General features: G+C 39.3%; 1 protein-coding gene across 1 annotated transcript; it reads right to left on the minus strand.

Annotated features, from left to right (window-relative positions):
- Positions 1-3,188: 3,188 nt before the first annotated feature.
- Positions 3,189-18,097, minus strand: THADA (THADA armadillo repeat containing). The gene is given in 27 exon segments (XM_061475600.1): positions 3,189-3,320; positions 3,322-3,341; positions 3,343-3,402; positions 4,600-4,692; positions 5,058-5,134; positions 5,137-5,194; positions 5,539-5,634; positions 5,636-5,687; positions 7,156-7,318; positions 8,707-8,830; positions 9,629-9,763; positions 10,617-10,667; positions 10,669-10,773; positions 10,918-10,941; positions 10,944-11,024; positions 11,026-11,075; positions 11,695-12,003; positions 12,006-12,289; positions 12,291-12,330; positions 12,333-12,388; positions 13,037-13,330; positions 13,332-13,432; positions 13,728-13,829; positions 14,467-14,715; positions 15,772-15,860; positions 17,852-17,973; positions 18,018-18,097. Coding segments are annotated over 27 exon segments (2,973 nt in total). The 3' UTR covers positions 3,189-3,262.

An 18,097-nucleotide genomic window follows, 5' to 3' on the forward strand; every position in this document is an offset into this window, starting at 1 on the left:
GGGTACTGCAGCCCTGTATCGGCGCATGCGCCGTTCATGTTCGCGGGTAACCGCAACGCGACCCTGCAGGGCTTTCGCGCGCCGGTTTTTTGTCCCTCCTGGCGCGCCGTCCGTATACCGCGCATGCGCAGTTCCCTGGAGCAAAATGGCGGCGCGCATGGCTGGTTGCTGGCGGCAGGCGAGAGCCGAGCCCATCGGAGAGGAGAGGTCAGCGAGCCCCTTGGGCGGGCGCAGGGGGGTCTCCTGCCCGCTGGCACCCGGCACTGGGGATGCGCCAGCTCCCGGTCAACTGGAGGAGAGCCCCGGGTAGCTCCGTGAGAGCTGCCGGGACGGACGAGGGGCAGGAGCCGGGCCGGCCCCGGGGTGCATGCACCGCGCGTTGTCCCGGCTCGCCAGGGCTCCCCCGGAGCCTGCCCTGGTTTTTCCTTCTGTCTCTGCCTCCCAGCCACCCGTTTCTGTCTCCTGTTGGTATTTCTGCCGTCCTTGCCTCTGCCTGGCTCCCTGTCCCTTTTGTTCAAGGCGTTCCTTGGCTCTGTAGTATCTCCTAGAGCCTATGTCTATCTCTCCCTCTCTTTACCCTGCTCCCTGTCTCTCAGGTTAAGTTTCCCCCTCTGCCCCATCATTAGTTTTTGGTTTTCTTGTTCAGTTTTGCTTTGGGCCCCTGTTGTTTAAAATTTTAATTTCCTTCCTCTCTGCCCTGTGGTCACCTCTGAAGGTCTCTATCCAGCCGGCCCTGTCTGGCTTTTGTACTTCTTCCCTCTGTGCTCCACAGCCTGTTGCTTTCCTCTTATTTCTCACACTCTGGCTCTGTCACAGTGCCCGTCCCAGTGTTTCTCTGCCTCTTCATTGTCCTTCCTGACCTTATTTTTTGCTTCTCTGCCTTGCCTCTAGTCCCTACTTCTGCTGCCTCTCCGCTGCTTCTTTCTCCACCTCTGTTGAGTTCCCTGTCCCCATCTTTCTCTCACCATGCCCTTCTCTGCCTCATGCCTTTTGGCTACACCTCACCTCCCATCCAGCCGGCTGTCTCTTTTCTCCTGCGGGCTTTGCTCCCCACTCCTCATTTTTGGCAGCCTCCACCTCTGCCTGGCAGCTCCTCCTCGCTCAAGGAGCTGGCCACGATGAAGGCAGCTCAGGGAATGGCTGCTGCCGTGTCCCAGGCACAGGCCCCCAGTTCTGGAGCACACCCACTCTTGCACCTTGTTAGGTGCGTGACTAAATAAACGCTACTCATCGTCTCCTTTGCCCTTCAGCGCAGTGTTTGCGCTCTGTCTGCACCAGGTGAGGGGCTGTGACAAGGCCTGGGGGAGGTTACACAGAGTGAGGAGGGGCTGGTGATGGCCCCCTGGTCCTGGTGGGCTGCGGCTGGAGGAGCACCAGGTGCAGGCAGTGGGTTGATGACGATAAGCCCTCCTCCCTCTTAAGGAGGGCTGCTCTGCCCGGGGTGGCCATGGAGGGGATGGTGTGAGCCAGGGAAGGAGCAGCGCAGCAGCAAACAGAAGGTGAGCTGGGGCTGGGCTGCTGGAATCCGTGTAGGAGCTGGCAGAGTGGGGGAGTTGTGGAGGAACTCTGACTTCCAGAGGGAGCAAACTTAGAACCCTTCTTGTTTGCCTGAATTCCCAAAGAAACAAACATCCACAAAGATACCTGAGAAAGGCAAGAGATTCAAACTTCAAAAATTGTGCCAAAGGGGAACAAACCTCCCTGAGCTGGCTTTAAGGTTGCAGGATTCTGCGTAATTGCCTGTAACTACTAGAAACGATTTTAAAATAGAAAAGCTGGTTTATGTATGTAGTAATGAGAGCTACGGTTAAAAGCCTCAAGAAGCTAAACACTATAATTAAACTTTATAGAATCATAGAATAGTTAGGGTTGGAGACTGCAGAGAAAATGCCTACATGTCTTCCTATAATATTTGTTATACATTCAGCCAAATTGTATTTCATTGCAAGCCTCAGGAGAATCAGGATTTCCAACTGACTTTTCATCAGTTAGCATTCTGCAAATTAGAACTCAGATATTCTGTTTTACAGGAAGACATCGGAAGCATAAAGAATCTAATCAGGCATCTACAGGAAAAGAATATATGTTGCTTAATGACACAGCGTTTCTGAAAGGGCAGTTACTAATGTCTGCTTTCTAAACAGAGATGCTACAGTTAGAGCGGACTCAAAATACCAATTCCTTTTTGACTTGGAGCAAATTAAGGAAGATAATGGTGGAAATGCATATCTGTTCTCTCATCTACCCTCCAGACCTCTGTGACAATACAAGCACAGTTGTTAACCAGATGAAAACATGAAGGCTCAAGACAATGTAAAAATAAATATACTAACACTGTTTCCATGGCACTACAACATTAAATAACATAAGAAGTAAGATATGCAGTACATGATCCTATTATTTATTTTAAGATGGTAAGTTCTAACACCTAAGAAAAACTAAGTATTTTCTGCTGGAATAAAAGAGGTTAGAAAGTAGTATATCTTGCATAGTTCAGTCTTCCACGTAGAGGCTGGTTTTGTTGAAACCAGATGGAAACAAAAAAGCCATCAGTTAAAACCAGAAATAAACACAAAACGTTCCCCAAATAAATGCCTGTGGTAATCTAATTTCTTGTAAACACTACACTCAACGTTCTATAAGAGAATGGCATATTAGCCATATGGCATATACCTAAATAAAAAACTGGAGGAAGAAGAGTCATGTTGAATACAAAGTATGAATAATTCAGTCTCCTACAGAGGACAAGACTATACCTAGTCAGCATGTTTAACTTTCAGAATTAATGATTATAAAGTTCAATCCGTGAAGAGCTTGGAATAACATTCCGACATCTAGGGTTCAAAATGAAACAAAGGGCCCACTGAATATGAAATCAGGTTAGAAGATTTTTATCAACTCTGTTACTGCCTGATATATACCAATGAGGGAGGCAGGAAGGCATTTGTATCCCTAAGCACAGCATACAGCTTATAAATAACCCAATACAATTAGAATGAATATTCCTTGAGTTTGTTTGCTATATTGTAATTTCGTCACTTACCTGTTGTTACCATATATATGCTTTCTGAATACCACTTTATCAAAAAGTAGACTGTTTACCAAGTTTAATAAAACAAGAAAGCCACGAGAAGAACATGGCAGTAAATTTTTTAAAGTCTTGTGCAGAATGTAGATTTTACAAAATAAAGGTTTCAGAAAACTGCCCTTCCCCCATCCACCACTCCAAAAAAGTGAAGGTTTTACAATAAAAATTACTTCTCTAGCTTCCCACAATAATCAACCCATCTGAAGGTTCAGATGTAGCCTGTAAAGGCAAAACACAGTGTCCCTAAGAGCAGAAGACGCTTCCTTCATGCTTCTCCAGCAACACACAAGAACCATTTCAGCTGTGACGTTTGCCTTTCTTTGACTTAAAAACAGAAAGAAACAAATGTAGTAGAGTAAATCAAGGGTCTCAGACACAGATTTGTAATTTTAACACATTCAGCCTGATCTTCTTACAAAACACAGTTAATCTTTGAAAGCATTTCAAAACTTGCTTACCCAAAAGATAATTCAGTTTTGCTGACCCTAATTGCTTCCACTCCTCAATGCTCGCTGTACTTCATTCCATTTAGTTGGGATATTCTGGTCACAGTTGGTATTCATGTGCACACTGAACTATACAAACACAACTTTGGAGCCAGGCTCTCACAAATGCTATCAATTCATCACTCTCTCTATATAGTCATATATATTGTGTGTATATATATATATATATATAAAACTATACACACCTACAACTTTGGAGCCAGGCTCTCACAAGCTCCACATCAATCATCAATTCATCTCTCACTGTTACTTTGGTTTATAACCTAGGTGCTCCCATAGGAAGAGGCCTGGAGAAAGCATCATGTTTCTAACACAACATCACCATCTGGTGACTACTGTGCCACTTCAACATATATACAGACTTTTCATGAAACAAAACATATGGCCCAACCAAAACTATTTTAAACATAGTAAAAAAAAAAAGTGAGGAAAGAAAGTTCATGCATTTAAAACTTAAAAAGCTTGGAAGAACTATTAAACATTAAAATGTACAGATATTCTATAAAATAATTCTGTCATACACTAGAAGTTCACAATTTCTTTATCACTGTAAGGCTCCATTTCATAGCTGCTATTCATTAGACAAATACTATCTAACATTTTACCACTGGAATCTTTCAAAGAGAAGCTTCTGCTTATGTAATTTCATGCAACAAGTTTTACAGCATGAACATATTCCCCACTAGTCTTGTGTGTACTAGAGAGGGGAATCACAGTAACACCTTTCAACAACAAAAGCATTAAAAGCATTGCTTGACGGAAAAGGTGTTAAAGATTACCTGGCCAGTGCAGTTAAAGCAATAAAGTCTAGGCCAGTATCAAAATAACTCATTTTCACTTCTGCTCTAAGAGATTAACCACAATCTTCAGAAATAATGAACCAGACTTTAAAACCACGCACATGAATAACCAGCCTCTGACACATTTATTGAAGAACTGTAACATTTTGATCACCCACGTAAAATGCCTGCTTTATAAAGAATTTCTTGATTTAATTACTAATACAGCATTAGCTTCACCTCTCATTTCTGTGCAAGTATATTCCATTGGCACATGGTCAGCCAGCTTTTCAGACTATACTTTGCAATGTTCTTTCAAACACATTAAAGGTATTTTGGGTTTTTATTTCCATCTCTCGATACAAATGTAATTCATTTTGGGTATGTAAAGGACAAAAGAAAGCTAAAAAAAACCCAAAACTATGGTGATTATGAGGATTAGGGAATAAAGAAAACGAGACTTTTTTTTAGGCATCTGTTTCAAAACAGAAAAAATGATACAATCTGAAAATGGTGGGGTTTTTTTTAGTGCATAAGTCAAGATATCAGAAAGTGGTTTAAGATTATGACACAATACGAGAAATTGAAAAGGAGGGGTGCTAGCTCTAGTTCTGAATCACTGTAAGACAAACAGAACTTTAGGAGTTTCGGTTTTAAGTGAAATTATTTTTGGGGTTTGTTTACCTGATCACTATCCACTAGAATAAGCCCCTCTGGTGATGAGCTCTGCACTACTGGTGCTACTACAGCAGAGAGTTTGATGACAATATAATGAGCCTGGCCACTATTTCCTTCCATTCAGCTACCAAGATCAAAGTTAACTTTAAAAAAAACCCCAAACCAATCAACCAACCGCACAACAAAATCACAAACAAAAAAGAACACAACATGGATTAAAAATCATTTTATATTTAAAGAAAGAACTGAAAGATACTTCCACCACAGTATTCATGAGAACTACAAACGGTACAGTTTGAAAAGTCCTGAGTTTAACACATGCAAAGGAAGTATCCAACAGCTAGCTAAACAGTACAGCAGCCAGTAAGAGCCCTAAAAGCCAGAGGTACTGCATTTCATTTCAAATAATACTGTTCTCCTGAACATAAAGCTGTTCCATGGTGCTTAAATAAAGAGTTCTGACTTACTATTTAGCAGTATGTTTTACCTACTTAAAAGGTAAATGCTGCAAAGCCCCAGTTATACAATGTACTTTCCCATACATCAGGAATGATGCTGCTGTTTGAACCAGAGACTTCTTTCTTATCTTGAAATACTTCTTCTTCAGCATTCACCAGCAAAAGCTTGATAACTAAAATTGTTAAAAGTACACATTTACATTATACATACATATACTGTATTTTCTAAGAAACAAATCTGCTTTAGAGAGACAGGAATAAAGCCCGTTTACATAACAATTCCATGGGAAATGCACAGCAATTTCCTTATTTACACTTTTCATTCTGTTGTCATTTAAATAATATTTACTGTATTCAGTTACCTAACCTCCAGAAATTTCTGTTACAGTCAATTTAGTCTGTCTATCTGAATTAAACAGCAGCTGTGAGAAACACAGCCCAGATCATGTATGCAGGGACAATCCCACTGCTCATGATGAAGTGACCTACCACATACTGCAAGTCAGACTTCACCCTTACAGCCAGGTTAATACAAGACAGTTCAGCAAAATATTAAAGAAGTTGATGGTTAAATACTTGACTCATGCACTAGCCAGTAAAGAACCTGCCCAATGTTCGAGGATACATGTGTCTATTTTATTTATACCATGCAGCATCTCAGTGTTAGAATCAGAATCAATTACAAACCAAAACAACAAATTATGGGTAAATAACAGGAGCATATAACAAGGAGACATGAGGTTACCCATGCATTTGCTTCATCTATGGCAACTACAACCATGTCTCAAATCATGAATCCTGAAAAAACCCCCAAGGCACAATCTTGCTTATTTTACTGAACTTCCATATTGATTTAATTAAGCTACTTAGCACCCTGGAATCCAAGAACCTGCTTTTCAATAAGTCTGCTGGTATGTATTTCTTAAGAAACACCTACTTCGTACACTGATCACCTTACACTCAAAATGTGTGTATGTATTTAGCAAAGATGCAATTATGGATGCACTGAGGATGGGGACAGTCATTTATAAAGCAGAATTCAAATATGTTGCACTTCAGAGGAGAAGTGTTTTGGTTTCTGGTTTTGTGTTTTGTTGGGGTTTTTTGTTTTGTTTTCACAATACTCTGGCTTATCTGCTAACGGACATCACAGAGAAGCATAGTTTATCAGGAACCAGTATTTGTTTGACAATACTTAGGAATTTAAAAGTAACTTTTTATGAAGTAATAAACAGAAAAATCAGTACCGGGCAAAATTTGGGAGAAATCAAAAAAGACAAACAGATGATGAGATCTGAGACAAATCTGAAAGGAAAAGAAACACAGAGCTCAATTTGCTACAATATGGGTAACCAAACCAAAATGCCTCAATTGTTTACAAAGGGAAGGCACAGCTAAACAAGTAGATTGCATTAATAACTTCTCTGATAGTTCATAGTCATACCCCTAAACACCTTCACCCATTAGAGAAACAAGCCTCCTTATGTGAGGGCAGAAGCTTTGAAAAAATATACAGGAGATGCTAGCTATGAACACTATTGCAGACAACTTTGACTTCTCTTTTTCATGGGCTATGCTTTCTACCTAACTCTAGTACCTGGGGTAATGCAGAACATTCACTTTTTGCAAAATTATTCCATTTAAACTATCTTTTATTACATACCTCTAAATTAAATGCAACATGTAGTTTCATCAACAACCCACTTGCCAGAACTTTAACTTCTTCAAAAGTACTGGCAAAACACTGGATCAAAGTTTGGACACAAGTAGAATAAATCTCCTGATTCAACTGAAAAACTTGTGCCTGGCCTCTTCAAAGAAATCAACGTCTCACATAGCTTTGTTGTAATTCTTTACAGAATAATCACTACACTCACATTTTGCCTAGTTATACTAAAAGAAGCATTAAAATAAAATTCTGGCTAAAGCATTATTTTAATATTACTTACTTCTCTTAATAGGTCTTTAAATGCCATGTTTACTGTTGAGAAAAAAGGTTCCCATATCCAAAAAAAGTCATTCAGTAGTACAGAAAGTAACCTGTTCTCAAAACCTAGCATCTCATTTATTCACATTAAATTCAGCACTAAAAATAACCTCTAGTTTAGCTGTGCTTAAAAACTCCTTTCCTGGAAGCATGTAATACCAGACAATCCACCCAAAAAAGGTTTAAAACTTCACTGTGTTTTGGGGTTTGTTTTTTTGGGGTTTGTTTTTTTGGGGTTCTTTTTGTCCTAGAAATAACCCCTTCAAATGGAAGCCATTACTATCTTTTGCTTTTAATTTAGATTTAAAGGAGTCCTGACTTCTGGTGACTAACCTAATGCTGTAAAGAAGCCAGAAACTTTAAGATGTAAACAAGTGCACCGTGCACCACATTCCATGGAACACAACAGCAGCTAAATCTCCTTTATAGAAAGCTTCTGAAATCCTAAAGCTGCTATTATAAACAACTCTCAATACAAATATTAAATAAATAAATAAATCAGCAACATACCACAAACTCAGAATAAAATTAATATGTTCATGATTTACCAGGGGTTTTGAGAAAAGATCTACCAAGAAAGCATATTTAATTCCCTCTCAGAATCAGCTTAGTTACAATTTAAGGCTGAAAACATACTTTCATGTTGGCCACATGATCCCAAAGAGAAGATTTAGCAAGACCATCAATACTAACTAAAGCTTCTTGAACTGAGGTTGTCACACCATTGTAAAGAATATTTAAAGTAACAGCAGTACCACATAATAAACTGTCCAATTAAATAGTTCCTTATTTAGTATAATAATATAACGAGGCTATGATATGCAAGCCTTTTCAATAAAGAGCTTTTATGGTCTCAATGTTCTAAATTACATATTATCAAGGTGTCAGAACAGGAAAAGGGGGTAAAGTTGTCCAAAAGTTTTCTTCATAATGACAAAAATTCATTGAAAAGCCTTGCTAAAAACAGGCTATACAAGAAAATCCCAATTTATGGAATATACTCAACAGGCCACAAATACCTGCATTTAATTCACTATTCCTTTTTCAAAAAAACCCCATTAATATCCTTCCTTCAGATAAAAGGAAAGCAACATAAGAAAGGCCACAGAAATTAAGAACTATAAATACAGTTTGACAGAAATTTTCTATCTGGGATAAAGATTTTTCCTCTGTATCTCCCATTCCTGCAGCCATGAAATTAGTCTTCCACCTTCTGGAACAGAAAATATTTCTGCTGTTGTTCCCAAAATATTTAGTGCAGAAAATCTGGTTGGGTGTGATGAACCAGGAAACAGTACCTCAAAAAGTCTGCCACATACAGATGACATGAAATCCTGAAAATCACAAGAAAAAAATGTAGACAGTTTATTTGCTGCCCTATAAACAGAACTCTAAGTAACTGAATTCAGGACATTCTGCTTTACATGTTACCCCCCAAAAATACGACCTTACAGTTAATTTTGGAAGAATGGGAAGCCTACCTTCACAGTACTGACAAAATTCTTCAACAAGAAAAACAGAACCCAAGACAAGAAACAGTTTAACACAAAGAAACTGATATGTAAGCCTTCAAATAGGAAAAAAGGACAAATACAAAAGAAGTCTTCAAATGGAAGTCTTTGTGCTGAACTCTTATCATTCCCTCACTGATCAGTGAGGAGTGCTAGAAGAAGGCTGAAGCTCAATGGATGTCTAGTTCAAGCCTAAGTATCACACATCATTTAAAATCTGCTATTAAACTGCCAGCAGATGACGTTTACCTGAAAATTTTAGTTTGCAGTGGGGTACATCTCCAGCCATTTCCCTCTTACTGATGTTTCAGTTCACACCATGGAGCAATCACTTGGGCAATAACCTTTTTTACTTCTGGATGAAATTAATCTTAAAGATACCCTCCAAATACTACAGAGTATTAGCTCAGTTGTCTCGGTTTATGAGAAAACAGTATTACCTTGCAAAGTGCATACAGTGCAGATAAGGTCCTCAGCCCTGTTTTGCTTTATAGTTTTCTTTCTAATGCACTGAACTATTCCCTAACACAGGCACAGCCTAACCTACCCTAGAGATGTTTTCAAGAACAATGAAATAGCTTTCAGAAATGCTATCCCACCTCTAGTATCTGTATCTCTAGCAGTTTAACTTATTTTATATTGCTGCAAAATCCCCAGAGCACGCCTTTTAGTTGAGTTTTCAAGTTACTCTTGCTTGGTTTTATTTTGTTCCAATTTATAAAGCACCTGTGAGCTGTCTTGTATCCAACAAAATAACTTTTAAAACAAAACCAAAACACAGGTAAGGCAAGAATCACTAACAGTTAAATAAGCAAAGGGGAATTTTCAGCTTATTTTCCAGATCATTTTGCTTGTAACTTTTAAGAAGTTCACATACAGTGTAACACAGAACAGATCCTTCTCTCCCCGTTCAAAAACCAAATTTTTTGCTCCCCATCTCTCTTGTGACCAGTCTTTTCCTGCTCCCTCTGCACCTCCACCACCTTCTTCCATCTCCCTCCTCTGAAGTCATGCTGAGTCCTCTGCTCCCACCTCCTCATTTTCTGTGGAAAATTATATTCTGTGGAAATATATATTCTCATTATATTCCTCTATAAAAAAGCTCAATTAATGCATGTAAGTTTTACATGCTTCAGTGTCTCTTACACAGTTTGACTGAACTCAGAACTGCTTCCCCCAGTTATTTTACTACCCACTAGTAGTATTTCTTTATTAGACTCCCTCTAACACAATTTTTCCATCTCATTCCTCAGTCTGCACCAGGCACAAATGGAAAGAGATGGACTTGTCTTCTGTTTCCACCAAACCTATTCCCTCATTTTTTCCTGTCTCAAATTAATTGTTTTCTCCTTCCACACTGCTTTCTTTTGCCATTAATATCTTCCAAAATGTTCTTTTTACACAAATGATTTCCTCATTTTCTCCATGTTTTCTACTATGATCTACATTGCTATCTTGGCAACTTCCACAGTATTGACACACTCAATCCCTGCAGATCATAGCACAGCACAGCCACATCATGCTGTCCCCTTAATATTCCTTTACCTTGTCCTATACTATATAACTAACACAATAGGCACATTAGAGATTGTCCATAGTCCAAAATTACCTTTCTCAGCAAAGAAACTATCCATTGTCTTACCAAAGGAGACTGGCTCTTCCAAGTTGCACATCATGAAAAACTGACACAGTTGCATTTCTTCCACAGACACCATTTCTGTGCTACAATGGTTTTCACATAGTAAACCTATGGCATCAATGAAAACCTGGAAAGTGTTTAGATATTCACCCCAAAAGAGTTACAGGCACCTATGATATCTTTGTTTTAAAATAATGTTGACACAGTATTTAGGATCAATGCAATTCTTCTAATTAAAAGACACAACCCCCCCCCAACATTGTCCCTTTACCTGATTGTGCTGATGAGCTACAACTATACCTGCTTTATACATTCAGTGGATATGAAACCATTCCTCGTGATATTTGAAAGTTCCAGGTGTCTGTGAGCCCTGGCTGTTCCTTAGGCATGCCATTAATGCTCCAAGAGTCTCTCTAGTACTGCAAGAGCCTATGGAAAATGAAAACCAGTAATAATTATCGTTTCTTAACACAAACAATGTACTAATTGCAGTGCTTGTCAGAAACAACCTGATATTACAACACATGACCCCTACCCAAAAAGACAGCATCTGTCACAGATTAAACTACTTATAAATCATTCCCAGAAAGCATTGCCTTGAACGTGTCATACAAAAAGGGATCTTGTGAGGTCTCGCAAGCCCTTAGAGTTACACTAAATTATGCCAAAAACTACCTGAGAATCATAAATCTTATATCCACATATTTGCAACAAAAAACAATCTGAAAAGCCCTGTCACCGGGCACACCTATGCAAGAAATACCAGCAGAACAGAAAAAATAATAGAAAAGAAAAATACTAGTATGTAACAAAGCTTGGTGCGTAAAGAGAACAGTAAGGCACCCACAGCTTACTAGTAAAACCACAGAATACTAATGATTTTGCTTATGGCATGAAGACACACTTATGATTATTATGAATTCCACTCTGAAATACTAACAGTGATAATAACTATGTGGAATTTTTTGTCCCAAATTAATTATAGATCAGAAATCATATTTCTGAGATTTAAAAATAATAATTACAAATACAGTATTTATTTTCTTACCTAGATTAGCATCTGCAGAAACCTGAAGAATGCTGATCATGTAGCTGAGACTGTCAGGGCTAGGTTTGAGCAATTCTGGTAAATAGTAATCTATCATGTAAGTACTTTGGTCATGGTTCCCTTCACACAATATTACTAGAAGAGAAACCCATATGTCATGCCACTGGTCAGTGCAAATGCTTTCCTGAAAACTCAAAGTAAAATGGGCTTTGTGATTTATAAACATGGTTTCCAAAAGATCACTAGGACAGTGATCCTAAGAATCACTATCTAGGATAGTGATAGCAAGAGACTGATCATTCATCATGCTAGGATCTGTACTGGAATTGTTTTGTCCAACTGTAGTATATTTTCAGTGCCCACACTCTCCACAAGACAGCCAGGAGAAGTGTATTTTCCTTTGACATGTCATTCCAAACTTAGTAAATGCTTTATCAGCCTTACAAAGAATGGATGCGATTTTTCACCAGATCCAGTAATGGTGGTTCAGTGTTCCCAACGAAGATTCATGAACATCAATTTGGTTTGCTGTCTAACAGCATCCAGAGGTTGTTCCCAGTGTGTATAAATGTATTCCAGAAGCTTCCCAATCACATGAGTTTCCATTAAGTTTGATTTTTAGATCTGAGGAGCCTCAAGAGCAGCCAATGCTGAATTAGTCCAAATAGCAAAGATTTTAGACAAAGGTTGGATTCTTTAATCCTTTTAAAAAGAACAAACAAAAAAAGTTCATTATTACATTTTCAAATTAAAAAAATATATATTTTTTTAAATTTCAAAACAATTATTCATCACATTAGTTTACCTCACACTAAAACAGGTAAGGAGACACTAACAATGCATTGAAGGAAAGAAACTGATATAAAAAGGAGGTGACGAATTGGATGTTGCGAAGTGTATGCTTAGTTATGTCACATACTTTTAACTGGTCACAGCCAAACCCCCCTAAATATGGGGAAAATAAACCTGACAAGCCACTACATTTGCTATTTTAAAAACAAAACAAAAAATTACTATCTGCAGGCTAACAGTTTATTAGATGGAAGTAGATAATCCTTGCAACCAGAAAAAAAAAACCAAAAAACTCATCTTATTTCAACTGTTCCACTCACTGGCACACTTTCTTTTCTTCTGTACTTTTAAAATCATAGGAGGTGATGTCCTAAAGCTAAAGTTATCTGCTTACATAACAAGTGATTCTGCCACACCTTACCATCAGGTAGTTGGTAAACTAATCCCACTTAGGCTGGAAAAACTGAATTTAATTTTAGCACACAAGAGAAAATGTAACTTAGATCTATGCAATATCAAGACATGGTATTTTTCAAACTTATAGACTTATTCTGAATATAAGAAAAAGATAAGATGATCTGTGGCAAAACCTAATAGCATTAGGCTGAAAACATCAAAAAGATATTCCACCAGGACCATATGAACTGTGCAAAAATATAAGTAGAAAAAAAAAAAAAAAATCAACCCCCTCCTCCCAAACATGAAACAATACAAATCAAAGGAGACGCCAACTCTGAACTCAAGGATGACTGATGTGATATCTAATAATAGTTTCACTCCATTTTCATCCATGCTGCTGTTCTTCCATTCTAGCATAGCCAGTGCTCCATGGGAAAGAAAGAAGAACCGAGGGAGGGAGTTCCTCCATACACAAAGTCCTACAGCTACTCACAAACCACACTGGCACACACACGTGTTTCACTGACCCAAGAAGCAAGTCACTGACCTGTAATAGCAAAAAAACCCCACCCATTACCATATCTCAGCACAAGAAAAAGCCATTTTGTGCATAACTGAGAATCTCAGAAGATCTGAGATTTCTTGTAAATTGTTTTTCTCAAATTCAAAACCCTACTCCTATTATTCCACACACCAAGAAGAGAATAAAAAATCTGTACTGCAGCAAAGACTGATACAGACATTGGCCAGTCCTGCTGTCAGCATCAGCAAAGCCTCTGAACCACACGGGTAGCACTGATCAATGACACGATGACATTGCAGAGTCTTTAGCAAAGAAATACATTTATCAAGCAAGGTAAACTGGCTTCAACTGGCTCACACATAGATTCAGTAAACAGAATAATGGCCAGTCCAGCGGTAGTCTGAACAGTTTGCAGGAGTTTCTACATGGAAGAAAAAGTTATTTTACATTAGAGTGCAGCAAACACTGTGTACTAGAACTATATATCAAAATTAAAAAGATGGTATTGAATTTTCCTAGACTGCTTGTACTTGTATAATCACAAATCTGTAGTGTCCACCTGGATAGCAAGTATTCATGAATTTATACTCCAGTGTAATAGGAAACTATTAATACCCTTTATCAGATAGGGAATACAGAACTGCCCAGTAAGACACTGTGGCCTACTGACACTTACATTAAATTCTACTGTTAAAAAAAATCTGCATAAGAAGTGAACACAATTTATTACAGTGCACCAACAAACAGCTCTGACAGCATAATTCATACAGATAGATAAGATTTTGGTAGGTACAGACATTCGGTGAGTCTCAGAAGTATTTCTGTTAGTTTCTAATTTATCAGTAACAGCATTTAAGTTGTTTGTTTTTTTTTTTGTTGGACAGTTAAACTGTAACTACAAAATCATGATCTACAAATCATAGCTTGCCAAAAGACCCACTACTGCTCTCACTCCTATTAATCTCAGCAGTTCAATTTCCACTAAAGCTAAACTAAGTTTTTATACATACAGGTTGTGTTTACTACAAAGACAAGAAAACTGACCTGAATAAAAATACATGGGTTTGAATATTACTAAACTTCCCATCCATTAGGAAGTTTGTGGAGCTTTTCAGTAAACTACACATACTTTGCCATACAAAAGACTCATGGTGTTTCCACAGACTTCCTTGGATACTTTCGTGTAATTTCTGTACAAGCGCTATTGAAACTTTAATGGCCATCAGCAAGTTGTGCATCACCTGAGACAGAGCAATACAATTTCCATAATTTAAAAAAAAAGCATTCTTCATTATCTCCAGAAAACTCTATTCTGCCAACTTCAGACAGAATTAATGTGAAAACTTGTTTAATGTTCAATTTGACCAGATATGTAACTACAGAAAAACAAGCAGCAGACACAAGGGCAGCGTTTTAAAATGAAGTTTAAAAACTTAAGACAAATTCTGCTACAGTTTCTGCAGGTTCCTGTGACGAAGTTTCATTCATTTGATTCTGCCTGAGCAGAGCTGACCTTTTCCAGAAACCTTCCAAAAAGACCAACAGAACACAGTGCTGCTCGTTTCTCATTTTTCAAGCAGCTCCTCCATGCATAAAGCTTATTTCTATGATTCGACTTTCTTCTAGCATGAAGACAGACAATACATAAGCTTTTAATGTACAAAACACTCCATGAAGTATCCTTCTCCTCTGGTGCCACAGTGAAGAGGCGTCATGTTACACAATGCTGGAAAATGTCAAGATATTAAATAATGACTGCTGTGACAGGCTGAACAGAATATCAATACTGAATCAAACACTCATGGAAAATGGAAGAGTATTACTCTACCTGAATTTTAATAAGTTGTATTAATTACAGTGTTCAGTCACAATTCGGATAGCAAAACCACAACTCTCAAAGGCCTCCCTTAAAAGTAGTAGCTCTAGCACATACCAGTGCCTTACTGGTACTTTTACTTTCCTTCCTTGACTTTTTATTTTATATCATCATACTGCCACAAAAAAAACTCATCAGCAGCTTTTTCTAATTTAAAATATGTATAATTCTAAAATTACATTCCCATCTTTCATCACTGTATGGCTATCAAAGTTATAGCCAAACCATACCAGATTATCTTGCATGAGTGAAATAAAACCAGAAACAGCTTACATTGAATTTACTTGCCTGTTTTCTTCCTGTACATCAGGTACTGACTTCTGTGGCATAAATTTATTTCAAAGTTAAATAGGACAAGAAAGTTCTATCACACATACACTTCACACCAGACCTAATGAACAGTTATCAATGTAGTGGTGAATTTAACTCCATAAACAAACCTCAATTACCAAAACCTACACCAACAACACTGAAGTCTTACTTATTCAATACACTGGATGTGCTGGATGCCATTGCTCAGCTGTGCGCAGTGCAGAAGTAGAGATGCCAGGTTTTGCTTTTCAGCCTTTGAAAACCCTACATTTGGAAGAAGAGCCCCCTTTTAGAAAGGAATTATGATAACCAATATAAATAAGACATAATCTATTACAAGAAATCACTGGTTCTTAAAGGTTTCTTTCCTGTTCCAATAAACCTAATAGTGCCACAATTCCTTACAACACCTTAACGACTTTTTTTTTCCAATATTAAAAAAAAACAAAATACAAGTTTCATTGTAATTTAACAGTAAGCCTCATCTTCAGTATGACAGTTTCAGTATGACCAGTTTCACAAAGTCACAGCATGGCTGAAGTTGGAAGTGACCTCCGGAGGTCACTTGGTCCAACCCCACTGCTCAAGTAGGGTCACCTAAGGCAGGCTGCCCAGGACCATGACAAGACAGCTTTTGAGTACCTCCATGGACAGAGACTTTCCAACTTCCCCGGGTAACAGCACTATGCCCATGCTGTCACCCTCACATTAAGAAAGTGCTTCTTGATCTTCAGAAGGAACTTCTTGTGCTTCAGTTTTTGTTCATGCTGTCCCTCATATCACTGTTCAACATGGCAAAAAAAGCCTGGTTCTGTCTTCTTTACCCCCTTTCTTCAGATATTTTTTATACATTGATAAGATTCCCTGAGCATTCTCTTCACCAGGCTGAAGAATCCCAGTTCTCCCAGCCTGTCCTCCTAGGAGGGATGTTCCAGGCCCTTCACAATCTTAGTGGCACTCCATTGGACTCTCCAGTATGCCCACATCTCTCTTGTGCTGAGGAGCTCAGAACTGGATGCAGCACTCCAGGTGTGGCCTTACCAATTCTGACTAGAAGGCAAGAAACACCTTTTAGTAGCTGTAGTACATTAATCTTGTATGACTTGGGTTTGGGTTGGTTTTGTTTTGTTCAGGTTTTTTAAAAGTAAAGATCACTGGAAGCTTCTGTCATCAAACAACAAAAAATCCCCCAACCACAAAATTAAAAGAGCACTGGAACAGTATTTTTAGATCAGCTACATAAGTCCTGTCCTGAAGTGATCTTTATTGCACTATCTGTACAATATTCTTTTTCAAGATAATAGCTCTCCTCAGTTTTATCAACTATTTCAAGCATTTCATCCAAGATTGACCCAGACTTCACAGCAAAACATGCAAGTCATAAAAATCAGGATTTGCTGGATGAATGACAAACTGTCTCACTGGAATCCCCACTGTACCTGTTACACAGCCTGTGGCATGCCCCTGGATTACAGTTTGGAAATATGCAGAAGTATGGGAATAACACCCCAAAACTTCTCTTACTCTGTTTTACTGTTCAAAATTAATTCAAATTGTATTAATGTAAAGTTAGCAAAGCAGTTGTGTTTCTTTAGAATGTATCAACTAGTTCTGTGTTTTCTATCAAGGGTGTTACAAATAGCAAGTTACTCTTCGTTATGGTACAGTCAATTTCATGTGCACTATAGTTTCACTGATTTAGGAGCTCACTATCACAGAGCAGCTGAGTCTGGAAGTGACCACTGGCAGTTATTCGGTCCCACCCCCTACTCAAGCAGGGCCAGCTGGCACCCATTACCCAGGACCATGTCCAGGTGGCTTCTGAGTTTCCAAGGCTGGAGACTCCATGGTGCCTCTGGGCAACCTGGGTCCACAACTGGGCACCCTCACACCACATCTGGTGCTTCTTTGTACCCTCCACCCACACAGTTATACACACACACTGACAAGATCCCCACATCTATTATCTAGCCCCGGCTGCTAGTGCTCAGAAAGCACAACTCATTTTGTTTACTTCCAAGACCAGATGGCCTCCACCTTTCCCCCAGGCAGCGGGCACCACACAACGGCATCCACCAGCGTGCCAGTACCCAGCCAGGCAGCGGGATCTGTGCCCAGCGCAGGTAACCAGCTTCCAGCGGCCTCAAGAAGACAACAGCCCGATTCACGACACCCCAGAGAAAGGTGAAGCAGAGCCGCACTGGCGTTCGAGTGCTTCACCCTCCCCACGATTGCCCCAGACAGCCCGAGTTTACCCGCGCCACGCAGCACCTCGGGGCCTCTCCCTCCCACTCCCACTCCGGAGGCTTGACGGCGGGCAGCAGCGCAAGTGTAAGCCCGACGCCGGCACCCATGGAGGCTGCGGGCCGGAGGAGAGCTGCAGCAGAGGGAAAGGGAAATACAGAAAAACCCCTTACCTACCCTAACGGGCGGATTCTTCCCCGGGCATACCGAACTGCCCGCACCACGTGCCGTCCGGACACAGCCGGAGCCACCCGCAT

Source organism: Pezoporus flaviventris, unplaced genomic scaffold, assembly GCF_033815535.1.
Source record: "Pezoporus flaviventris isolate CSIRO_AGI_PZ_B2104156 unplaced genomic scaffold, CSIRO_AGI_Pfla_v1 ptg000083l, whole genome shotgun sequence".
Lineage (NCBI taxonomy): Eukaryota > Metazoa > Chordata > Aves > Psittaciformes > Psittacidae > Pezoporus > Pezoporus flaviventris.